The sequence below is a fragment of the Pipistrellus kuhlii genome, unplaced genomic scaffold, assembly GCF_014108245.1.
Source record: "Pipistrellus kuhlii isolate mPipKuh1 unplaced genomic scaffold, mPipKuh1.p scaffold_m20_p_7, whole genome shotgun sequence".
NCBI classification, from domain to species: domain Eukaryota; kingdom Metazoa; phylum Chordata; class Mammalia; order Chiroptera; family Vespertilionidae; genus Pipistrellus; species Pipistrellus kuhlii.
The window spans coordinates 56,025,515-56,044,522 of NW_023425573.1; the positions used below are offsets into that span (position 1 = coordinate 56,025,515).

Here is a 19,008-nt window from a genome sequence, read left to right on the forward strand (position 1 = left end):
ACACTACCTATAATAGATCCTTCCTGGGTAGCTAATGGGCTATGGGAGGTGCAGCAAGTGCTGCCACAACAAGTGAAACTCACAAGAACATTGTAACTATGGTAACCACTACCTTATTTTTCTCTGACTATAAAATAAAGCCTCAGCTTGCTGGCTGGATCCTTCTCTGGCAGGGGTAGGGAAGGTCCTGCTGGTGGGCCACTTAAGGCCTTCATCCAGGCACAGGAGATCCACCGAGCCCCAGCTATATTCTCTGTCTGTCTTTTCTTTAATCCTTCACTGCTCCTCCTCAGGCTCACTGAACCACTGGCTCACCGAACCACAAGGGCTCATACTTCGGTTGCAGGCTTGAAACCCTGGCCCAGTCGGAGCGAGTGTAGAAGGCAAACAATGGATGTGTCTCCCTCACATCAATGTTTCTCTCTGTCTCTCCCCCTCCTTTCCACTCTCTCTAAAAATCAATGGCAAAAAAAAAAAAAAAAAAAAAAAAATCCTCAAGTGAGGATTAACAACAACAAAAAAAAGGAATTTTAACTGTAACAAAAAAAGAATGTTTACCACAGGCAGTTGTACCAACTTGGAAATGCAAAGGGATAGAATGGGAGGAAAAAGGCAGGAAACACTAAGCAAATGGAAGGCTCAGTTACAGTTCAGAGGAAAATCAATTAAATATGGTCCATCTCACCACAAAGGCATGCATGATCTCCCTGCCAAGGAAAGCATTTGGGCAGGGGTATAATCCTTGTCCCAGAGAGATGAAGCGAAACAAAGAGGAAAGGAAGGAAATGGTTATGAAAAGCTATATCTATGGGAAGTGGGGACTGGGGACATGAACCCATGCCACCTGCTATAATTGCATCGCCTGACACAATCCATAGCATTTTAGCAACAAAGCAGGAAGCACCCTAAAGCACAAAAGAGAAAAAAAAGTATTTAGATGGTCCTCAGAAAGAGAATTATGAGCCATCTATACTTGATAGATTGTCTCGTCTTTGCTTAGGTCCCTGTTTTGTAAAATACTTGGCAAAACGCAATGCAATAAAGACACTTACTGGAGAATTGAATGCCATCAGGGAGACTGAAAACAATTTGCCACTTTTTTATGGTATCACATATATGTATCAATATATGAAAGCGGCCTTTGGACCCCTTTCCACTCTGGGTTCCCTCCTCTACTTTCTAATTTTCATTTGTTTGTTTCTCCTACAAGATAGCATGAGAACACGGTGTGTATCGCATACCTGAGCCAGCTGATTTGCAAAGCTGAAAAAAGCTAAAATGGCAAAAAAACAAAAAACAAAACAAAACAAAAAAAAAACAAGAGTGCTGAGCACTGGGTATGAGGAATTAAAACCAGCCTTATCCACTTATCCAGTTCCCCTGTCTCTGCTCTTCAAACACTAAGTGTAGCAACCAGCTACTCCCCCTCAAATCCCAGGGCTGTACCAAGTCAGACATTCATCTTCTAAATTCGGGCAAAACCAGCTTTTAACGGGCTTTGAAAAGAAGTCTACCAGGAAATTTCCACATGATTCAGTGATTTCGAACAAATTCTTTGCAAATTAAAATTCTGGAACAAACATCAACAACAAAGAGTAATAAAAGAACTTTGTAAGAAAAAATTTATTATTATGAACTTTACCTCATCCTGATCCAACATCTGCTGCTTTAGCTTTTCAGCCAGCTGGCTCTGCTGGTTAATTTCATCATCCTGAAATGAAACATCATGTTTAATTCTTTTCGGTGAGTTATGTCATTTTTGATATTCGAGATAGTTCGATACCAGGGTGCCAGCTGGGAGCTTCCTAATAAAATGAAGGGAGTGGCATGGTGTGGTGCTTCCCCACAGAAGAGAGACTGGCTCTGGGATTTTGATTTGGTTAAAATGTATCTCACCCTCTTTTGTCAGCAGATGAGACATCTGGGTATTATGGAAAACGTAATATCCTACACATTAAACTCAGCCCTGCTCTTCCAGAAATCAGAGCTCCAGGGCTTGGGAACTGAAAGGGACCTGGAGCTCCCTCTCACAATGTAAAGATGTTAACAGGGACTCCCTAGCTCAGAAAGCAAGGCAGGGAATGTCTGACCATCTGCACTATAATGTATTCATGCCCCACATCTTGTCAAACACATCAGTGACCAGGAATGTGTACACGTGATATGTGGGAGAGACCAGTATTTCTACTTCAAGCCTCTTAGAGAGATTGGGAAAATATTTACTGGAGAACTAATCTTTAGCATGAGCAGATTTCCCTCTTGATTGGAAGGTACTTTTCTTACCGGTTTGAAAAAAACACACAAAAATGTAGCAACAGTAATTCTTACTTTCCAGCCTGTCACTGACGTGGGAAAGGGTCTCCCCATAGGCAAATCCGTTCTCACTCTCATGTTCTGCCACTAGGTTGCTGCACAAAGCCAGGGCTGCCAGCCTCGCTGCCCAGGCAATCGTCTTTCTCTCTCCCTCGGCACCTCCACCCAGTGTGGGCCACACAGCTGGCCACTGACACCCGGCTACGGGCGGCTCAGTGTTCACTGCGAATGTGTCCATGAGTTCAAGTGCACATCCGAAGCACAGCCTGTGAGAACACCCACGGGGCTCTCCCGCAGAAACAGCAGGAAATCCTATCTGATGATCCCACACGGAGACCCCAAGCAGAGACAGATTTAGTTCAGTCTTGGGGTCTCTCTCCATGAGGTGCTGTCCAGGTGTTTTCATCAACAGCTGGAGGGGAAGTGGAGAAGGGAGGGGTGGAGGGGAGGGGAGAAAACTACACTGTGCTCTCTCCCTTTTCTGGAAGGGAGGTGAGATAAATTCAAGGGCCTCCTTGGCAAACCTTATTAGCAAAAGCTCAGTTTTCCACGGGCTACGCTCCAGCCTTCCTGGTCGTGTCTGTGCATACATTTAAACCGGATTTGCTCAGTGTTTGTCACAGCTAATGCTTCCCATGGAGCGAGACAACTCTGAAATAAATGTTACAGCATCTGCACCTCCTTTTCCTTCATGTAGCACGTCTTTTGGCCTTAATTCTCTCCTCAAGGAGACCCTTGTCTATGGAATTGTTTACATTGATGTTTCTTTAATGCTTCTACAAAACACTCATGACTTTCCTCCCCAAACCTGATTTCTGGCAGGAGAACTAGGCAAATTACACCAAAGTGAAAGTGCTAAAAATGGTACATCCACAACTGGGGAACTATTTCATAGGCCTTTTCTTCTCTTGTACATTATAAACTTAGAATGTTGGGTACCAGGAACAATTTTGAATTATGTTCCTCAGCACATAAATATTAAACAACATAAAAAACTCAGGGTGTTTAACATCAGGAGCTGCCATCTTCCCTGGGACATATAAACACCAGCTACACGTGATATAAATCACGAGAGAAGACAAATAGTGCAACAAGCTCTTTGTTCTTATCCTGTGTCCATTTCAGAGCCTGAAGATCCGGCTTCCTGCCTGACAGGTGACAGGGGGACAATGAAGTGATTCTTGGGGTGTAGTGAGAAGCCACAGGCTCCTCTCCCCATCTGGGAAGAAGGAAGAACAGGGATCACACTAGGAGAACATAAATCACTGTACCAGAGACTTCTCCAAAACTACAGTTACCCTTTATTAAGGTAACTGCTCTAAGGAAGAATAATTCACAGTCTGTTGTGATCTTTAAAAAAAAAAAAAAAAGTCTTGAAACTTTCAGAATAAGATGTGCCATGTCATCTATATCTATCATAAGTACATCTCGCACACCATGTTTATGCATGCTCTCTCTGATGCTATTAAGATCTCGTCCACCAGATTTTAAAGCACTTTTCAGAAAACATTCTTGTACTTGAGTTTTCTTATCCATGAAATAGGTGAATTGTCAACAGGTCATTTATGAAGATGCCTTCATTGCAATGGTAAACAGTGAAATAAGGTTCAACTTGTATTTCTACTTACACTTTATTCCTTCTCACATATCTCCAATAGTACAGTAGCACTGGAGAGGTGATGGGGGATGAGAGAGACAGTGCCAACAGCAGTCTGCTCACCTCATAACTCCGCTGTCAGCCCACCTGTAAACCATCACCCTCTGATACCACATACGACGTGGCTCCTACCATAAGCAAACAGAAAGGGAGAAGACAGAAAAGCATCTGCTATACACGAGGAACTTTTACTCCCCATCGCTAACTTTTGAAGTAGCAGATGTGAGGCCCATGCTGCAGACAAGGAAAACATCTTCCACAGGCCTGGTCACCAGCGCAGGTCTCAGTATTTTAAGTCACAGACCAACTCTTAAGAGCAAGATTGCCGTCGCACAGCCCTGTTTGGGTGAGCACTGTCCTCAAATCCCTGAAGGGACAGCACCGTGGGGCAGGGTGGGCAGCTGGGAGGAGACTGGGTAGCCTTTCTCCCACCACAGTCTACATGGGTTCATTAGGGCTGGCACGTTCCTCACTTAAAGGGCAAGGTCAACATGGGGTGAGTACTGAGCTGGGAGTCAGAAGTTGTGTAATCTCATGGCAGCTCTGCCACCTACGGGTGATGCCAACTTGGGTAAAACATGGCAATAACCTGGGCTAGTTTCTCATCTGGACCCAGATACTTTCAATTCAACCACTCAATAATCTCTGTTGGTAATTCCAACTCATGAATTCTCAAAAGTATCAAGCCACCTTCACCATCAGATGCATGAAATACTTTCTAAAAACCTTGAAGGCAGTCCATGGAGGTCAAACCACCAGCTTCGGTGCCACCTAAGGCTGAGGCTTGAGGGCTCAGTCCTCTCCAAGACCTCTTAGCGTCACCCTGTGATGGACCGCAAATGCTAACCTCAAAATGTGTATTCTATAGGGTTTTCAAGGCACGAGCTAAAAAGAAATAATGTGACAGAAAATATCCCAGGCCAGTCATCAGGAGGCACACTCCAGGGCCAGCTCTGCCAGCTGCCTGCCGAATGCCCCAAGAATTGGCATTTGCATCACTCTGAGATAAGTTCGCATTATCCCCTGTCGGAAGCTGCAATCAAAACTCTAAACACTTTTTCAGATCAATGAAGGCACCTCAAGCAGCAAAGGTAAATGATCCCAATTCCAACCATGGCAGGTGTCTATTCATAGAGAAAAGGGAATAGAAACCAAGTTATCGTCTCTCATCTAAGATTATTTGGGGATTATTAAAATGAAACCAAAATTTCTAAAATGAGGGGGTGGGGGAACCACTACAGTAGGTTTAAACAATAGCATTTCTTTGGAGACATCAAGAAATTGCCTATATTGGTAACTTGTTATTGTTCTCAGTTTTCTCCTTTTTACTTTGATGTTTTGTGCAAAATCCCTGGGTAGAAATGGAAGGGTAAGTCAAGGGCCTAACGGGCAATTAACCCAGCTTTCACGGGTGTGAAGAGCTTATTAAACATGTCACCAGAAGGCAGGTTGACCCCAGTTCAACACTGTCGCTATAATGCCAAGTCCCAGCGTCACCAACACAAAGCAGAACAAACTTCCTTAAGGCAACCAGTCAGTCACATGTCCCTTGTTAAGGTGACACCAGACGCTGAGCTTTACTCTAAAGAGAGGCCTGGGAGATTAATGGCAAAGTTAACATAACAAAGCTGTTTCATTCAAGCCAGAGGTGTCCCTGAACACTCTGAGCTGAAAGACAGCAGAAAAGATTAAATCAGACTAAAAATATCAGCAACCCTGATGAAATGAACTGAAAGGATTTCGAATATTTCAAGGGCAGCATGCCAAGATCATGTAAAACATCAATTTAATTTCCTGTGCCTCTGGGATCCCTAACCTGACCTCCACTGGGATGAATGATACACAATGTTCTCGGACATCTCTTTTCCTCTGTTCCAACTTGTGCACTGACATGACTGTGTCCCAAAAAGTTTGCCATAAAAAACGGGCATCCCTAATCAGTACGTTCAAGCTGCCTAATCAGCACGTTCAAGCTACGTCATTCAAGAGCATGCTCTGAAAACAGCTCTGCCAATAACACAGGAGCAATCAGACCACACACCACCACTGGGGGCTCCATCACCATGAGCTACAGATTAAAGCACACACTTGCGGTTTGGGAGCCCCCACGGACAGAACAACTGTGGGCGTTCCACAGAGGTGAAGAGGATGCCCAGAGAAGAAAAGGAGGGAGAATTAAACAAAGATCATGCACACTTTCACCCCTTACCCCTCTCTCATGCATGACCAGCCCCAGTCCAGTTTCTAGAAATGAAGACTATCTGTCTATGCAGGCCAATACTCCCCTCTTCCAATTAAATTTCCATGAAAGTCCCATTCCATGTGAGTCAAATTCCCTAACTCTGTCCAGTCAAGAGCTGGGCAAACACTGGGAAGCTAGACATAAACGTCAGTCTGCAGCCCTACCTCAGAACACAGGGCTGGAAGTGGCTTCTGGTCAATAGTGCTGGGACCTGCCACCATTAGTCCTTGCCCCAGAGCAAAGACTAGAGTCTCTGGCTACAGACCTTATCATCCAGTTGTCTGTAGAGACTGGAAAGCTCCTCGTCGTACTTCTCCTTCTCCTCAGCAGAGATACTGGCAACAACAGCATCGACCCCGGAAACAATATTGTCGATGATGGGGGTGTTATCGCAGGGCTCCAGGGTCTTCTGGTCCTTAGCACTGATCTGCTCATCCTCAGGCACAGCTTCTCCTGCAAAACAAGCCGAAAGGGGCAGGGATTGAAGAAATGCAGCACAAAACCCTCCAGGGGGAGTTCCAAAACCAGTCACTCCCATGAACAAGGTGGAAGGACATAATGAAGAGCTGATACATAGAGCTATAGTTCGTGTTCTTTCTATTGGACGAGAAAGGTCATAATTAATTGGCCAAAACTGGTCCTACCATAGAAGCTCTTAACTAACACAACTTGCAGCAATGCTCAGAATTGTCAGCTACTCTTGACTTCTGAAGAATATGCTGGGGCTTTACTAGAATCATGCGCTCTCTAGTGACTGATTCAAAGGGAAACAGACCTCTGAGGCATCCTAATTACCAATTAATTAGGTTACTATTTCATTAATGGAAACAGCCACATCAAGGAACAAATTTGCCACTGTTTAAAAGAACATTGCAGCCAAAACGGGTTTGGCTCAATGGATAGAGCATCAGCTTGGGGACTAAAAGGTCCCGGGTTCGATTCCGGTCAAGGGCATGTACCTTGGTTGCGGGCATATCCCCAGTAGGGGGTGTGCAAGAGGCGGCTGATCGATGACTCTCTCTCATCGATGTTTCTGACTCTCTATCTCTCTCCCTTCCTCTCTGTACAAAATCAATAAAAATATATTTAAAAAAAAAAAAAAAGAACATTGCAGAGCCCAAATTCTCAAACTTTCAACTCTCTGAATCCAAAGCAGGAAGCCGGGTAACCATGGACCCAGGAACCCTGGCTGGCACTGCACAATCACACATTCCACCATCGGCCACTCTCTCCTGCACGAAGTCGGAATTAACTGGCTCTACTGGAAAGTTCAAACAGAATAATTTCCTGCAATGCCAGGTTTTCCTAGGAAAGAAAAAGCAGCCAATCTAGGGTATCTTGCAGAGACCTTACATACCACTTCTCAGTCTGTAGATGGTGGTGTTGGGCTTTCAAAAGAAGCATTACCAAGTCTGACCATTCAAATTGAGGAAAAAGGTGAAGCTCTCAAGCTGGCCAATGGCTATCCCCACTAAGAAAATCACCTTGCAGAGATGCTCTGCATAAAAATGATTCTGTGAAAACCATGTGGCCCAACTGAGTCTCTCAAATATCTTCTTGGAAAGCAAACCAAAACCAAATATACTTTCCCCATCACAATGTTTACCATCAACTTCACACTCAGTTTGCTACGATCAGTGAGTGTCTGCACCATTCCAAGCCTCACTCCACTTAGCCCATCAAATGCATTTTGTGGAAATTCCCTAGGAAAACTGCTCTGAGCCAGAGGAAAGTCCTTAAAAAAAAACAAACAAAAAAAAAACCCCCACACACAAAAACAAAACAAAACACAGGACTGAGATCCTAATCCGTAGATTCACAAACAGTTTAAGTCATGCCTCCAGGAACCCACCTGAACACTGTATACATGTGTCTCACTATAAACAAAGCACTTTGTGATGTGGGAGTTTTGTTGCTTAAGATTCCATTATCAAACTGATCATCACAAACGGCCTTTATGCCAAATAAAATTAACACAAAATGATTTCAGTTGTATCACAGCTCTGTTTCAAGTAGAAACTTGAAGCAAAACCTGGAATCAACTATGGTATTACTTTTTGTTGAATATAAAACTGAGCCAACCCTTTTTCCCTCTAAACCTCAGCTAGACCCAAACCTTTTCCTAAAATTCTGGACCAGAAAGCAAAACCAGAATATCAGATTAGCCTTTGAACTGACCCTGAACCAGATCAATATTTCATTCAGTTTCAATTCCTGGTTTAAAACATCCACCAACAACCTTAGGGTGCAGACTGAATTTCACCCAATTAAAGGACTTTTGTATTCTCTACAGCCTGCTAAATCCCAGGCCATAAAAGCAGTACCATGTTTTAGTTCTTAAGGATTATTTTTGCTTTAAAAAATTGCACACACAAATACATCTTTTCTAGTCCAGAGTATACACCAAAACTTGATATCCCTACCTCCCAATTTCTCCCTCTCCAGACAAAGTCACCACTAACACTTCGGTAAATGTCCTTTCTCTGCTTGGCTCATGACTGTATCTCTAATTCTTCAGTTCCAGCTTATGAAACTTGTGAACATGGCAACCCAGTGCAGTAGGAATTTGATCTTCCGGTTTAAACAGGATGGTGAATTCTTAACTGTACTAGACCACAAACCTGTCGGGTGTTGGTCATAGTACCCACAGGCCAACTCGCCCCAAGTCCAGAAGTAAGATACAAAAACATCTGGAAGAGACATCTCCCTGTGTCCTTCGGTTCCAAATAGCCATAATGGCAGTGCTCTCAGCAGGCTGATGTGAGCTAAGGAGCTGCCCTGGGCGCAATTCACTTCCTCAGGGCAGGCAGGAGCCAGGAAGGAAACCCCACAGCCTAGCAGCAAGCACCTGCTCCAAGCAAGCTCCAGGTTTCACCCCCCTGGAGCTGCTCCCATATCCCACTGTGGAATCAGGACAACACCAAGTGCCAGTTTGTTCGAGGCAGAGATCCAAGTTCAGCCATGCCGACACCAGGTCCCTGAAAGTGATCGCCGACGGCATAAATGTTTCCAGCGCTTGGCGGGCCACTGAGCCACTCTGCTCCTTTCACAGGCTAATGAATCACCGGCCCACCGCCCGCTTAACCTCCTGGCTTGCTTTTTACAAAGGAGAGGAAATGATAATGCCCCTAATACAGCATTGTCCTAAGGATTAATTAAAATAGTATCTGGCCGGGACCGGTTTGGCTGAGTGGATAGAGCGTTGGCCTGCGGACTAAAGGGTCCCAGGTTCCATTCCAGTCAAGGGCATGTACCTTGGTGCCGGCACATCCCCAGTGGGGGGTGTGCAGGAGGCAGCTGGTCGATGTTTCTCTCTCATCGACGTTTCTAACTCTCTGTGTCTCTCAATTCCTCTATGTGTAAAATCAATAAAATATATATTTTTAAAAATAGTATCTATACAACCCAAAGATATTATTATTGTTTAAAGTCCATCTCTTAACCCCTCCTCTCCCCAACAAACTGTCAACTCTTTTAGGCTCTGCAGATAAATTACTATTTTTAGTTATTCTGAGATTAGTGTTTCTGGGCTCTTCATAATACTTTTGTGGTTAGAGCTCATTTCCAACATTAAAATGCAATATGTCTTTGCAAGCCTCTTTCAGGTTTACTTTCACTGTTATTATTAAGACACATTTGAAACCTACAGCAGACTTTCTGGTTTCTCTTGACAAATTCCCTGAATCGAAGCATCAACACGTCCCCCACACAAAGCTGCATCTACACAACGAGCCCTTCTAAAGGTCAGGCAGGCGGGATTGTTTTTTGCAGCAGCCGTGCGAGCCAGGAACAAAGCAGCACGCAGGAACAAAAGCAGCAGGCACCACAGCCCCTGCCCAGAGAGGACCCGGAGCCGGTGTTCCCAGCGCCGCTGCCCTTCAAAGGGCCGAGAAAATGACTTCCAGAAGCGTCCCCGGTAACGACACTGTCCGGCTCACAAACACGTCTGGGGATTATAAATTCCCAACTCTGTGCGCGGCCTGACGCGAGGCAGTCTGTCTCCATGGCAATCTCGCCGCCGTAATTGAGAAGATCCCGGCGCTGCAGCGCGGCTCTCCCCAGAAGCCCCCAAGAGGTGATTAAGGAGTAACTGATTGTAACAGGAAGACAGCTGCGAACAAACCCCGAGCAGTGAGGCCCTAAAATCGGGTGACGGGAGAACAGACAAGGATTACCAAGTGAAGATTAGCATCTATTTTATTTTTATTCTCCTTCCTTGCCTCAAAAGCAAATTTCTCTCCGTTTATCCCGAGGCTTCATACCTGTCTACAGGGAAAAACCTTGTAATATGGTAAAGCACCTGATTTTTTAGAATGACAGCTCCCCTCCCCCTCCCCCTAGCCCTTCCCTCTTTAAAGAAGCACTCTGGCATTTCCTATTGTCAGCTGTAATGACCTTGGAGGACTAAAAGGATTTGTGTGTACACAGAGCACTGACTTGGAGCATTTTCATTTTAATTATAAAATGAAAACCCTAGAGGGCACAGGTAATATTTCTACAAAAAAAAAAAGGAGAAATCCATCAATTGAAATAAACAAGAATAACAGTAGTAATCAAAAATTCTTGTTAGGGTTATTATTTAAAACCTCCAAAACAGGCTTTCTGATCTTGTGTTTATGAGAGAGAGAGAGAGAGAGAGAGAGAGAGAGAGAGAGAGAGAGAGAGAGAGAGAGAGAGAGAGAGAGAGAACACCATTAGACTGCCGGTAATTCATTAAAATTTCACACGTGAAATGGCAACAAGCTAGTTGTCCTTTTCATAGGTCGAGTCCCTGAAGCCGGTAAGGACACAGGAAGGTAACTGCACTCTCGCTAAACTCCAGGGCAGGGCGTGCGGGCCCCTCCCAGCTTCTCCGGGAAACCATAGAGACCTGCAGAGGGGCTGTGTTCTTTTAAGACCAATTAAACTGGGCCAGTGGCAGACCTAGTGGTAGGTCATTTCTATGTCAATGAAACTTTGATATAGAAAGAAAAGGAAATCTTTAAGTTGCCAGATAGGTAAGAGCAGCTTGCCACAAGATATCATTATAGAAATGTGAGGTTTAAAAAAAAAAAAATCATTCCTTTATGGGATTATTTTGCATGCAAATAGCATCTTTTACCCTAGTTCCTAAAAATATTGTAAGCAGCTTAAGACATTCTCTAATCCCTTCTAAAGAAATTTGCTAATAAGCTGGTCACCCAGGACTCTGCACCGTCTTTACAGTCCTGACTCCTAGATTGGCTGCTCCATTATTCTCTTGTAGTCAGGGTTTCCGTCAGTGTTTGCGTGTGCCCAAAAGGAGCAAGAGGGCTAACAAGAGACCTCTCCGGTGAAATGCTATCTTCTGAGCATCCACCGCGGTAATCAGGAGCCCAGGAAGGGGCCGGCACCTTCCCGCACAGTGAATGCTAATTGTGTGCCAGCCAGTTTCCCGAAGCCCCAGTCAGACCCAAGGTTACGGATTTAGCTGGTTAGGGAACCGAGCCGGCTGGCCTGGCCGGTTGTAAACCTGGAGAAATCTGCTCAGGACACTGCCGACTTTCCATGCCTTCTCAGCCTGTGATGACATGATTTTTGCAGGATGTCAGCAGATGGGGAGGTCTGCATCTGCTCTGTTGTTTAACGTTATATTTTACTCAAGAGACACTGCAGTTATGCCACCTTGTCAGGTCATTTCCCGGCTCTGTGATACCTGGAGTTCAGGGCCTGCTTTTCTGACATAAGCCCCTACGTTATCTTTTTTTCAAATGGCAAGATTCAAAGACGTGTCTGAGAAGAGGGCCTATGGCAGTGCTCTCAGTGGGAGAGCTATAGATCCACCCAACCCTCTGAGCATCAAGCGCCCAGCCCTTGAACCTCTCCCCCCCCACCCCGAGCCCCAGCCATACCCCCCATTCTATGTGGTCTTCTTGATGGGTTGGGGGGAGTGGGAGCCAAAATTCACTCTGAACCCAACTACCTAAATCACATGTGTCAAACACAAGGCCCGCGGGCCAAATCCGTCCCGCCAGGCCTTGCAATGTGGCCCGCACCGCGCTGTCATCACTGCACTCCGCTGCGTTTCCATCACAATGACAGTTTATGACTGTTCAGTAAACCATTCGGCCCACGATTTAGGCTGGATTTTAGATTTTGGCCCCTTCTCTGATTGAGTTCGACACCCCTAACCTAAATCTATCCCCATTTCTAGGATTGTTCAAGCACTTCCCATACATATGATCAATAAACAACAGGAACTGGGGGGGATATCTTATTTCTGATAGCTGCCCACTCTATCTATCTGTCCTTACGCAGGGAGGCTGAACAAATTCCCAGTGCGCTGAAGCTGCCACCAGAGCCTCCAGATGCGAGGGAAGGCTGTCACTAGATTTCAGCCCACAAGATGTCACTAGCAGATAGTGGTGGACGTGCGTTGTTTTTCAGCCACTCATCACCCGTTCTCATAACAGCGCCTGGGCTTCCTCCTGAGGAAGAGCCCCCCAGGGCGGCGGCCTGGGTCAGACAGCAATCAGAACGTGCCCTGCCTCCCCCAGGCAAGCGCCGTACCACCCGCTCTGTCTCCTCTCTTGGGCCCCTGGGTCTGGATCAGAGAATGAAAGGAGGAGACGACATTCCCGGGGATTCACTCTCGTGCACCCTTTTATGAACCTATCGGTTTCCCCCCCCCCCCCGTTGCCTGTGTCTCAGCAGCAGCCCCAGCTTCACATTTGAGGCCAATTCCTCGGCTGTTGTTCTGGTTCTGGGTCATTCAGAGCCTTCAAATGCGTTATCTTTCTGTGTAAGCCCCCAGAGTGCACCCCAAGGCCCCTCACTGGCACAGTGGAGGGAAGGACACCAGGAGAGTGGGTGGCTTTGTCCTTCCTTCTTTATAAAAACAAGGTGTGGCCTTTCCTTAAGCCTCTATGCACCTGCCCTGAACCATCTGCCTTGATGGCAACGGCAGAAATGCCTCAGGCCTGGTGCCATAAATACACACGCAATTACAGGCCACATTGGGAGAATCTTGTTCTCCTCTGCCCAGGGGAGAAACTGACGGCCAGGCTTGCTTTCTGAAGTGGCCCATTCAGCCTCGAGGGGCTGGAGGGGGTAAAGGCTGGGGAAAGGGGCAGCCCATAGGCAGTAACAGGACAGTATGACAGAATTTCTCAACCTCTGAGTGACTTTGCACAGCGCAGTCCCATTGCTGCCAACTTATTTCCTCCCTTCACTTACTTCCATTGTCTGCCTGGAACCGCTTTGCTGTTGGGGCATCACAGCATTTTACCTTTCCTGCTCCTCTGTGCTCCTGCCTCATTCTACAGACAAAGCACATGCACACACACACACACACACACACACACACACCCTCTTTTCTGCTATGCTCCATCTCTCTCACTGCCCCACAGCTGGAGGACAGCAGGGCAGCCAATCTTTTAAATTACAAACACACCACGCAAGGGAAGAAATCTCTTCCCCGGGGAAGGGCGCATGCTACTGACAATGCTTGTTCGGACCATAATGCGGATATGCCAGCGCCAGGAATCGATGAGGTAACTCCGTGGCTGCTCCCACAAGTTCAGAACCAAAAGGACGTTGGAACTCTCCTATCACTGTGGTTTTAATGGAAAGCATTCAACTTTCAAAATCCCAGTTCCCTCGTTGACTCAAACCAGCCATGCCCTCATGATGACGAGGCGTTAGAGCTGTGCCTGGGACACCCTGCAGTCCCTTCCTTGCTGGCAGCCCATCCAGCTGGCTCAGACACAAACCTTGAGGACCGTGTGCAGGCGGCACCCACAGTGGGAGGGGGATGAACTTGGGAGTCAAGCTCCTCCGCTCGGATCCCAGCTCTCCCAGGGACAGAGTCACCTCGGCGTGTCTTTCAATCTGTCAAAAGCACAAGGGCTGCCTGAGGCTTACACGCCAGCCTAGGACTGAAACAACAAGCCTGGGGGCTGGCTGCATGTGTGATGCAGTTAATCTGTGGGATGGCCCTTCACTCACAGCTGGACAAGGGACTACTCCACCAGCCTGGAATTTATAATATCAGCGTTGGTTGTCTACATTCAAGAACTTTCGCTTTCAGAAAAATCGCCGTTAAAATGCCTGGTGAACTCTGGCAGATAGGAGAGCTCTGCAGAGCTCCCTTCCCCCACCACAACCACGCAGGGATTCCATGGCAACAGGAGGCAGGAGTCTCCGCTGCTCTTCTTCCCTCTCCCCTCCCTCCAGTCCACAGGGGACCTTCAGTTACTTCCTAGAGACAGATGACACCCCAATTTCTTCCTCTAGTCCAGGTAGCCCCTCTCAGCTCCGGACCCTCGGACCTGACTTATTACTTGGTATTTTGACCTGTCATCTTCCACAGGCACCTGCAGTCCCCTACTCCTCTCCCCAGTCTACAGCCTGTTCTTTCTCTGTCTCAGTGCACGGTTCTGCCCTCCACCAAACTCAGCAAGCCAGAGACTTGGTGTGCTCTTACATAGCCACTCTTCGCAAGGCTGTGTGATTTCACCTCCCAAATGCCTCTCTCTTTCCAATGAAATCTCCCCCCTGGACAACCACCCTGGTTCCTGGCCCTCCTCCCACCCTCTCCAGTCCATTCTCTCACAATCAATGGATCTTCAAAAGGCTAATCTTACCTTATGATCTGCCGCTTAATATCCTTGAATGGCTTCTTGCTGATTCCAAGATAATGACCAACATTCTGGACAAGAGCTGCCCCGCTCTGCACAGGACAGGCCTGCCTGTCCCTCACGCCCAGCTCAGGCCAGTGCTCCCACCTTAGTTTTCCACACTGGCCTTCCTGCCCCGCCCCTCAGGGACACTGTAACCGCGGCTGCCTCCACCTTCACCTCAACTCACTTCCTTGCACCTCCTTACACCTGGCTTACTGCTCTGTCACTCTTGGATCTGATTCCCTGTGTTGCTTATTGGGGGACATCTTCACTGACTTCTCTGTCAATGTCAGGGCCTCTTGTTGTGATAATTTTTAGTACCTTATACTTTCCCTTTTGGCATGGACTACCAACATGTTTACTGATTCTGGCTGGAATCTCCTCCCCCTTCAAACTGTAAGCTCGTGAAGGCAGAGACCTCCAGCACTGCATTATGTTTACTTGACATACATTTATAAAAGCCCACCAAGTGCCAGCAATCAGCCATACGTCCGTTTCCCCAAATTATGGAACTTAAGGGCATACGTAGGATCTCACCCTACAGAGCACGGACAACAGTAAATTTCTAAGTGGACTGGCAAGATAGTGGAACAAACAGCTAAAATGATGCCACATGCAAAGCCCAAGAGCAGGGGCGAGGGGGAGAGGAAGGGGGAGCGAGCAAGGCGCGAGGCGGGTCAGGTAAGCAGGGCAGTGGGCAGACTCAGAGGACAGGCTGCCTGAGGGTGGCAAACTGAAAGGTTAGAGCTTGGCAAGCGACAGGAAAGAACAGAAAACGCAAGTCAGTTGCCCTCTCCACAATATGTCCGAGGCCAGCCCTCCTCCCTGTACCAAAAGCTTTCTGAAATCCCAGTCGCCCAGCAGAGAACTGACCCAAGAGCATCCCAGAAATAGAACCAAATTTAGTGTAGCCGCTCCCTGCGCTGCCAAGCATCCTCCCACTCTCCTGCTCCTGCCAAAGCACAAGGAAGCATCCACCAGCCCAGGTGCTGAATTATTCAATTATTCTAGCAGCTTTCAAAATGCGTGTGCAGCTAGGAAATCTCCCAAAAACGAAAAGAATCGTGTAATTTAGGCTACTGGGTCATTTCTTGAACTGCTCTTGAATCCTGCTTTGCTTTTCCATTGAACAGGAGCTCACTGACACCCCACCCTCCCAGGCAGAAAGCATATCATCGCAAGACGATCTGCCGCTGACTTTGCAGTGACCAACAGGCAGGTCCCACGCTGAGTCACCACACGGAGGTCTGGCGCAGCACCGAACACACACGGCCCACAGCAGCAAAAATCCAACTACCCGCTGTCCCCATGCACACCTGCCTGCCTGATTGCAATTAAAAAAACGATAAACTTCTACATTTGAACTTCCAGCACAATGCTAAAATCATAGCATTTGTCTTCGGTGATCTGTCTGCAGTTAGAGCTGAAAACCCCTCTTCAACGCCTCACCCACAGCCCACCCACCCATGCGCGTCAGCTGCCCGAGATATTTTCTCCCAGCAGAACAGACCGAAGAGACTGTTTTGAGGAAAAAGAAACACGAGTCACGAAACAAGCCTTTAAGACTCCACTTCAGCGCCAAGCTTTCAGGAAGGATCCTTCTATTTCTGGCTCTGAAGAGGCAGAGCATGAAAATGAAATGGGGGGAAAGGACAAAGAAAAAAAGCAAATACTGACCAGCGGCGACTTTAACCTCAAATCAATTCTAGAACTCGCAGAGGCGAGAAGGACAGTTTTCATTAGTGAAAGCAATCTGGGCCACGGAGTCTCAGGCACTGCCCTCTGACCCTCAGACACGGCTTCCGGTGGGTGAATGAGAGTCACAGACAGAGGGGCATCTCATTGGAAACAGAGGAAGGCAACCTTGCACACAGTCACTTGCCCGCCTAAGAACACTCATCTGCCAGGTGACAGGGTGGGAGGGGGACTCTGCTGGGAATGAGAACACAGCTGCCAGTCACACAGGCTGTTGTAAGACAGGACCGTCATCGCTCTCTCCCAGGTGCCCTGGGGGCCAGCTGCTGTGGGAAGAGCAGCACACACTGCGCCTGGCTCTTCCTCTCCGCTCCTCACCGTTTCTCCACCTGTTCAGCTCCACCTCCAGATGCTGGATAACATTCTTCAAAGTCTTGTTTTTCTCTTTCTCCTTCTCGTATTTCTTCTTCCATTCTTCAGCAGTCAGCTCCAGGTTCACAGAGACCGTGTTCTTGATGGTCTTAGCCCTGGGGTGAGAAACGAAAGGGAAGGACTAAGCACGGCCATCAGCATCAGCCTAATCATGTTCCTTTCAGGGCAAGAGACTGGGACCGGGAGCAGGAGGACCCTGCGGCTTTCACCTACCGCCCTCTTACCTGGCTGTGTTAATGGCACTCCTGACTCTTCAGGCTCCAAATGCACCTTTTCCTTTTCCTCATTACCTCCTGTCAACCTCCAAATCCAATGGATTTTCATTTCAATTGTCTCTCAGGGTCACCTTTCTCTATTCCCTGTCTCCATCTTGATCTGTGTTCTCAGCCCTGACTTACGGTTAAAGCCTTTTTCAAAGAGTCAATATTCTCCTTTAAACACCTTCATACCACCTCTAGATTCCTCTTCCTAAGTAGAGCTTCCTTTCAAATAAGTTAACATGTATGAAACATGGCATGTACCAAGACAAATGAGACAAGGCCTCTTGCCTCTTAGAGCTCAACTTTCTCTTCGAGTAATATACAGACCGAAATAACACAAATTCTTTCTCTTCCTCACACTACCTGAAGTCATCCTGATGTGCTGAACACATGTCTACACACACCACCGGGGCCAGTCAGGTCATTAACGGAGCACAGCTGGCCAGGTGAAGCCACGGCTCTCTGCGGGGCACATGCCCCCATCACAGCCAATTGTTGCCACAGAGGAAGGAGGGCCACTATTCACAGGTCATCCCATTTTTCAAAGTCAGAAATCAAGATTTTTATTTGTGATTATCAGTTTGTAACAATTTTTCAAAATAATGTGTGAGACAAACATGTCTAAAAGCCACCAATTTTCCATTCCTTATATAAAGACCTCCTAAGACATATGGCTGGGGTCAGGATGGGGGCAATAACTAAAGGGAGCAACTGGTGAGAGCAAAGGCAATGGCAGCACTAGCCTACATTAAAAATAAATAAATAAACAAACATGACAACTAGCTACATGTAGAAATGAACACATAAAGCCAGCTGGTGTGGCTCAGTGGTTAAGTGTTGACTCATGAACCAGGAAGTCGTGGTTGGCATCCCAGTCAAGGCACATGCCCAGGTTGCTAGCTTGATCCCCAGTAAGGGGTGTGCAAGACGCAGCTGATCGATGAGTCTCTCTCATCATTGATGTTTCTCTTTCTCTCCTTTTCCCTTCCTCTCTGGAATTAATCCTATATAATAATCCTATATAATAAAAGGGTAATATGCAAATCGACCAAAAGGCCGAACAGCGAACAACCATCTAGGACCACACTGACACCCACTGGCAAAGGTCAGCCAAGGCAGGTGTGATGCAATTGGTCATGGGCCCAGCCATCGCCCCAACTGGCGGGCTGTAGTGGGTGGGCGGGGCCTCCCCCTGCCAGGGAAGCCAGTGCAGAGAGCCAGAGGAAAGGCCTACTCTTGCACGAATTCCATGCATCAGGCCTCTAGTAAAAAAAAAAAAGTAAATGAACACATAAGCAGACATGTCTAGTCAAAAAGTATATTGTCCATGCAGAATCCCACTTGTTACTCACTTTTTAAGAAAGTAAAAATTTCATTTAAAAGTATGTGATATCCTGTTTTATTTGCTATTGCCTTTTTTATTTTAAACTCCCACCAGTTCTTGTACTGTCATACTTGCTGGCACGAGCTGATGTGATTCAGGTTAATTACTGTTGTCATCAAATGACATTTTGGACAGGATTTCTATTTCCGTGAAGGAAATTCAGCGGTGCTCACCAGCACTATCGATGTCATTCCAAAGATTAATTCCTACAGCAGATAACTAAATACCCAACTGTCAAAAGAGGAGTTAAGCAATTTCAATGGAAGACTCCACTTAAGAATTAGTATCATTCTCTCTTGCATTCACTGAGCTTGAGGCTGTGTTCCCCAGTCATGATTCAACTGATCTTTCCAACAGCAGCAGTTGTATGACTACATTAAAATCTG

General features: G+C 46.7%; 1 protein-coding gene across 3 annotated transcripts in view; it reads right to left on the reverse strand.

The window, feature by feature from the left end:
• Nucleotides 1–19,008, reverse strand: part of KIF5C (kinesin family member 5C) — a 150,465-nt gene that overhangs the window by 45,598 nt on the left and 85,859 nt on the right. For all 3 annotated transcript variants that reach the window (XM_036421238.2, XM_036421239.2, XM_036421237.2), the window contains exons 11-13: nucleotides 16,925–17,073; nucleotides 6,478–6,665; nucleotides 1,643–1,711 (exon numbers count right to left, since the gene is read on the reverse strand). In XM_036421238.2, coding sequence (XP_036277131.1) covers nucleotides 1,643–1,711; nucleotides 6,478–6,665; nucleotides 16,925–17,073 — 406 coding nt within the window. The remainder of the gene's footprint in view (nucleotides 1–1,642; nucleotides 1,712–6,477; nucleotides 6,666–16,924; nucleotides 17,074–19,008) is intronic.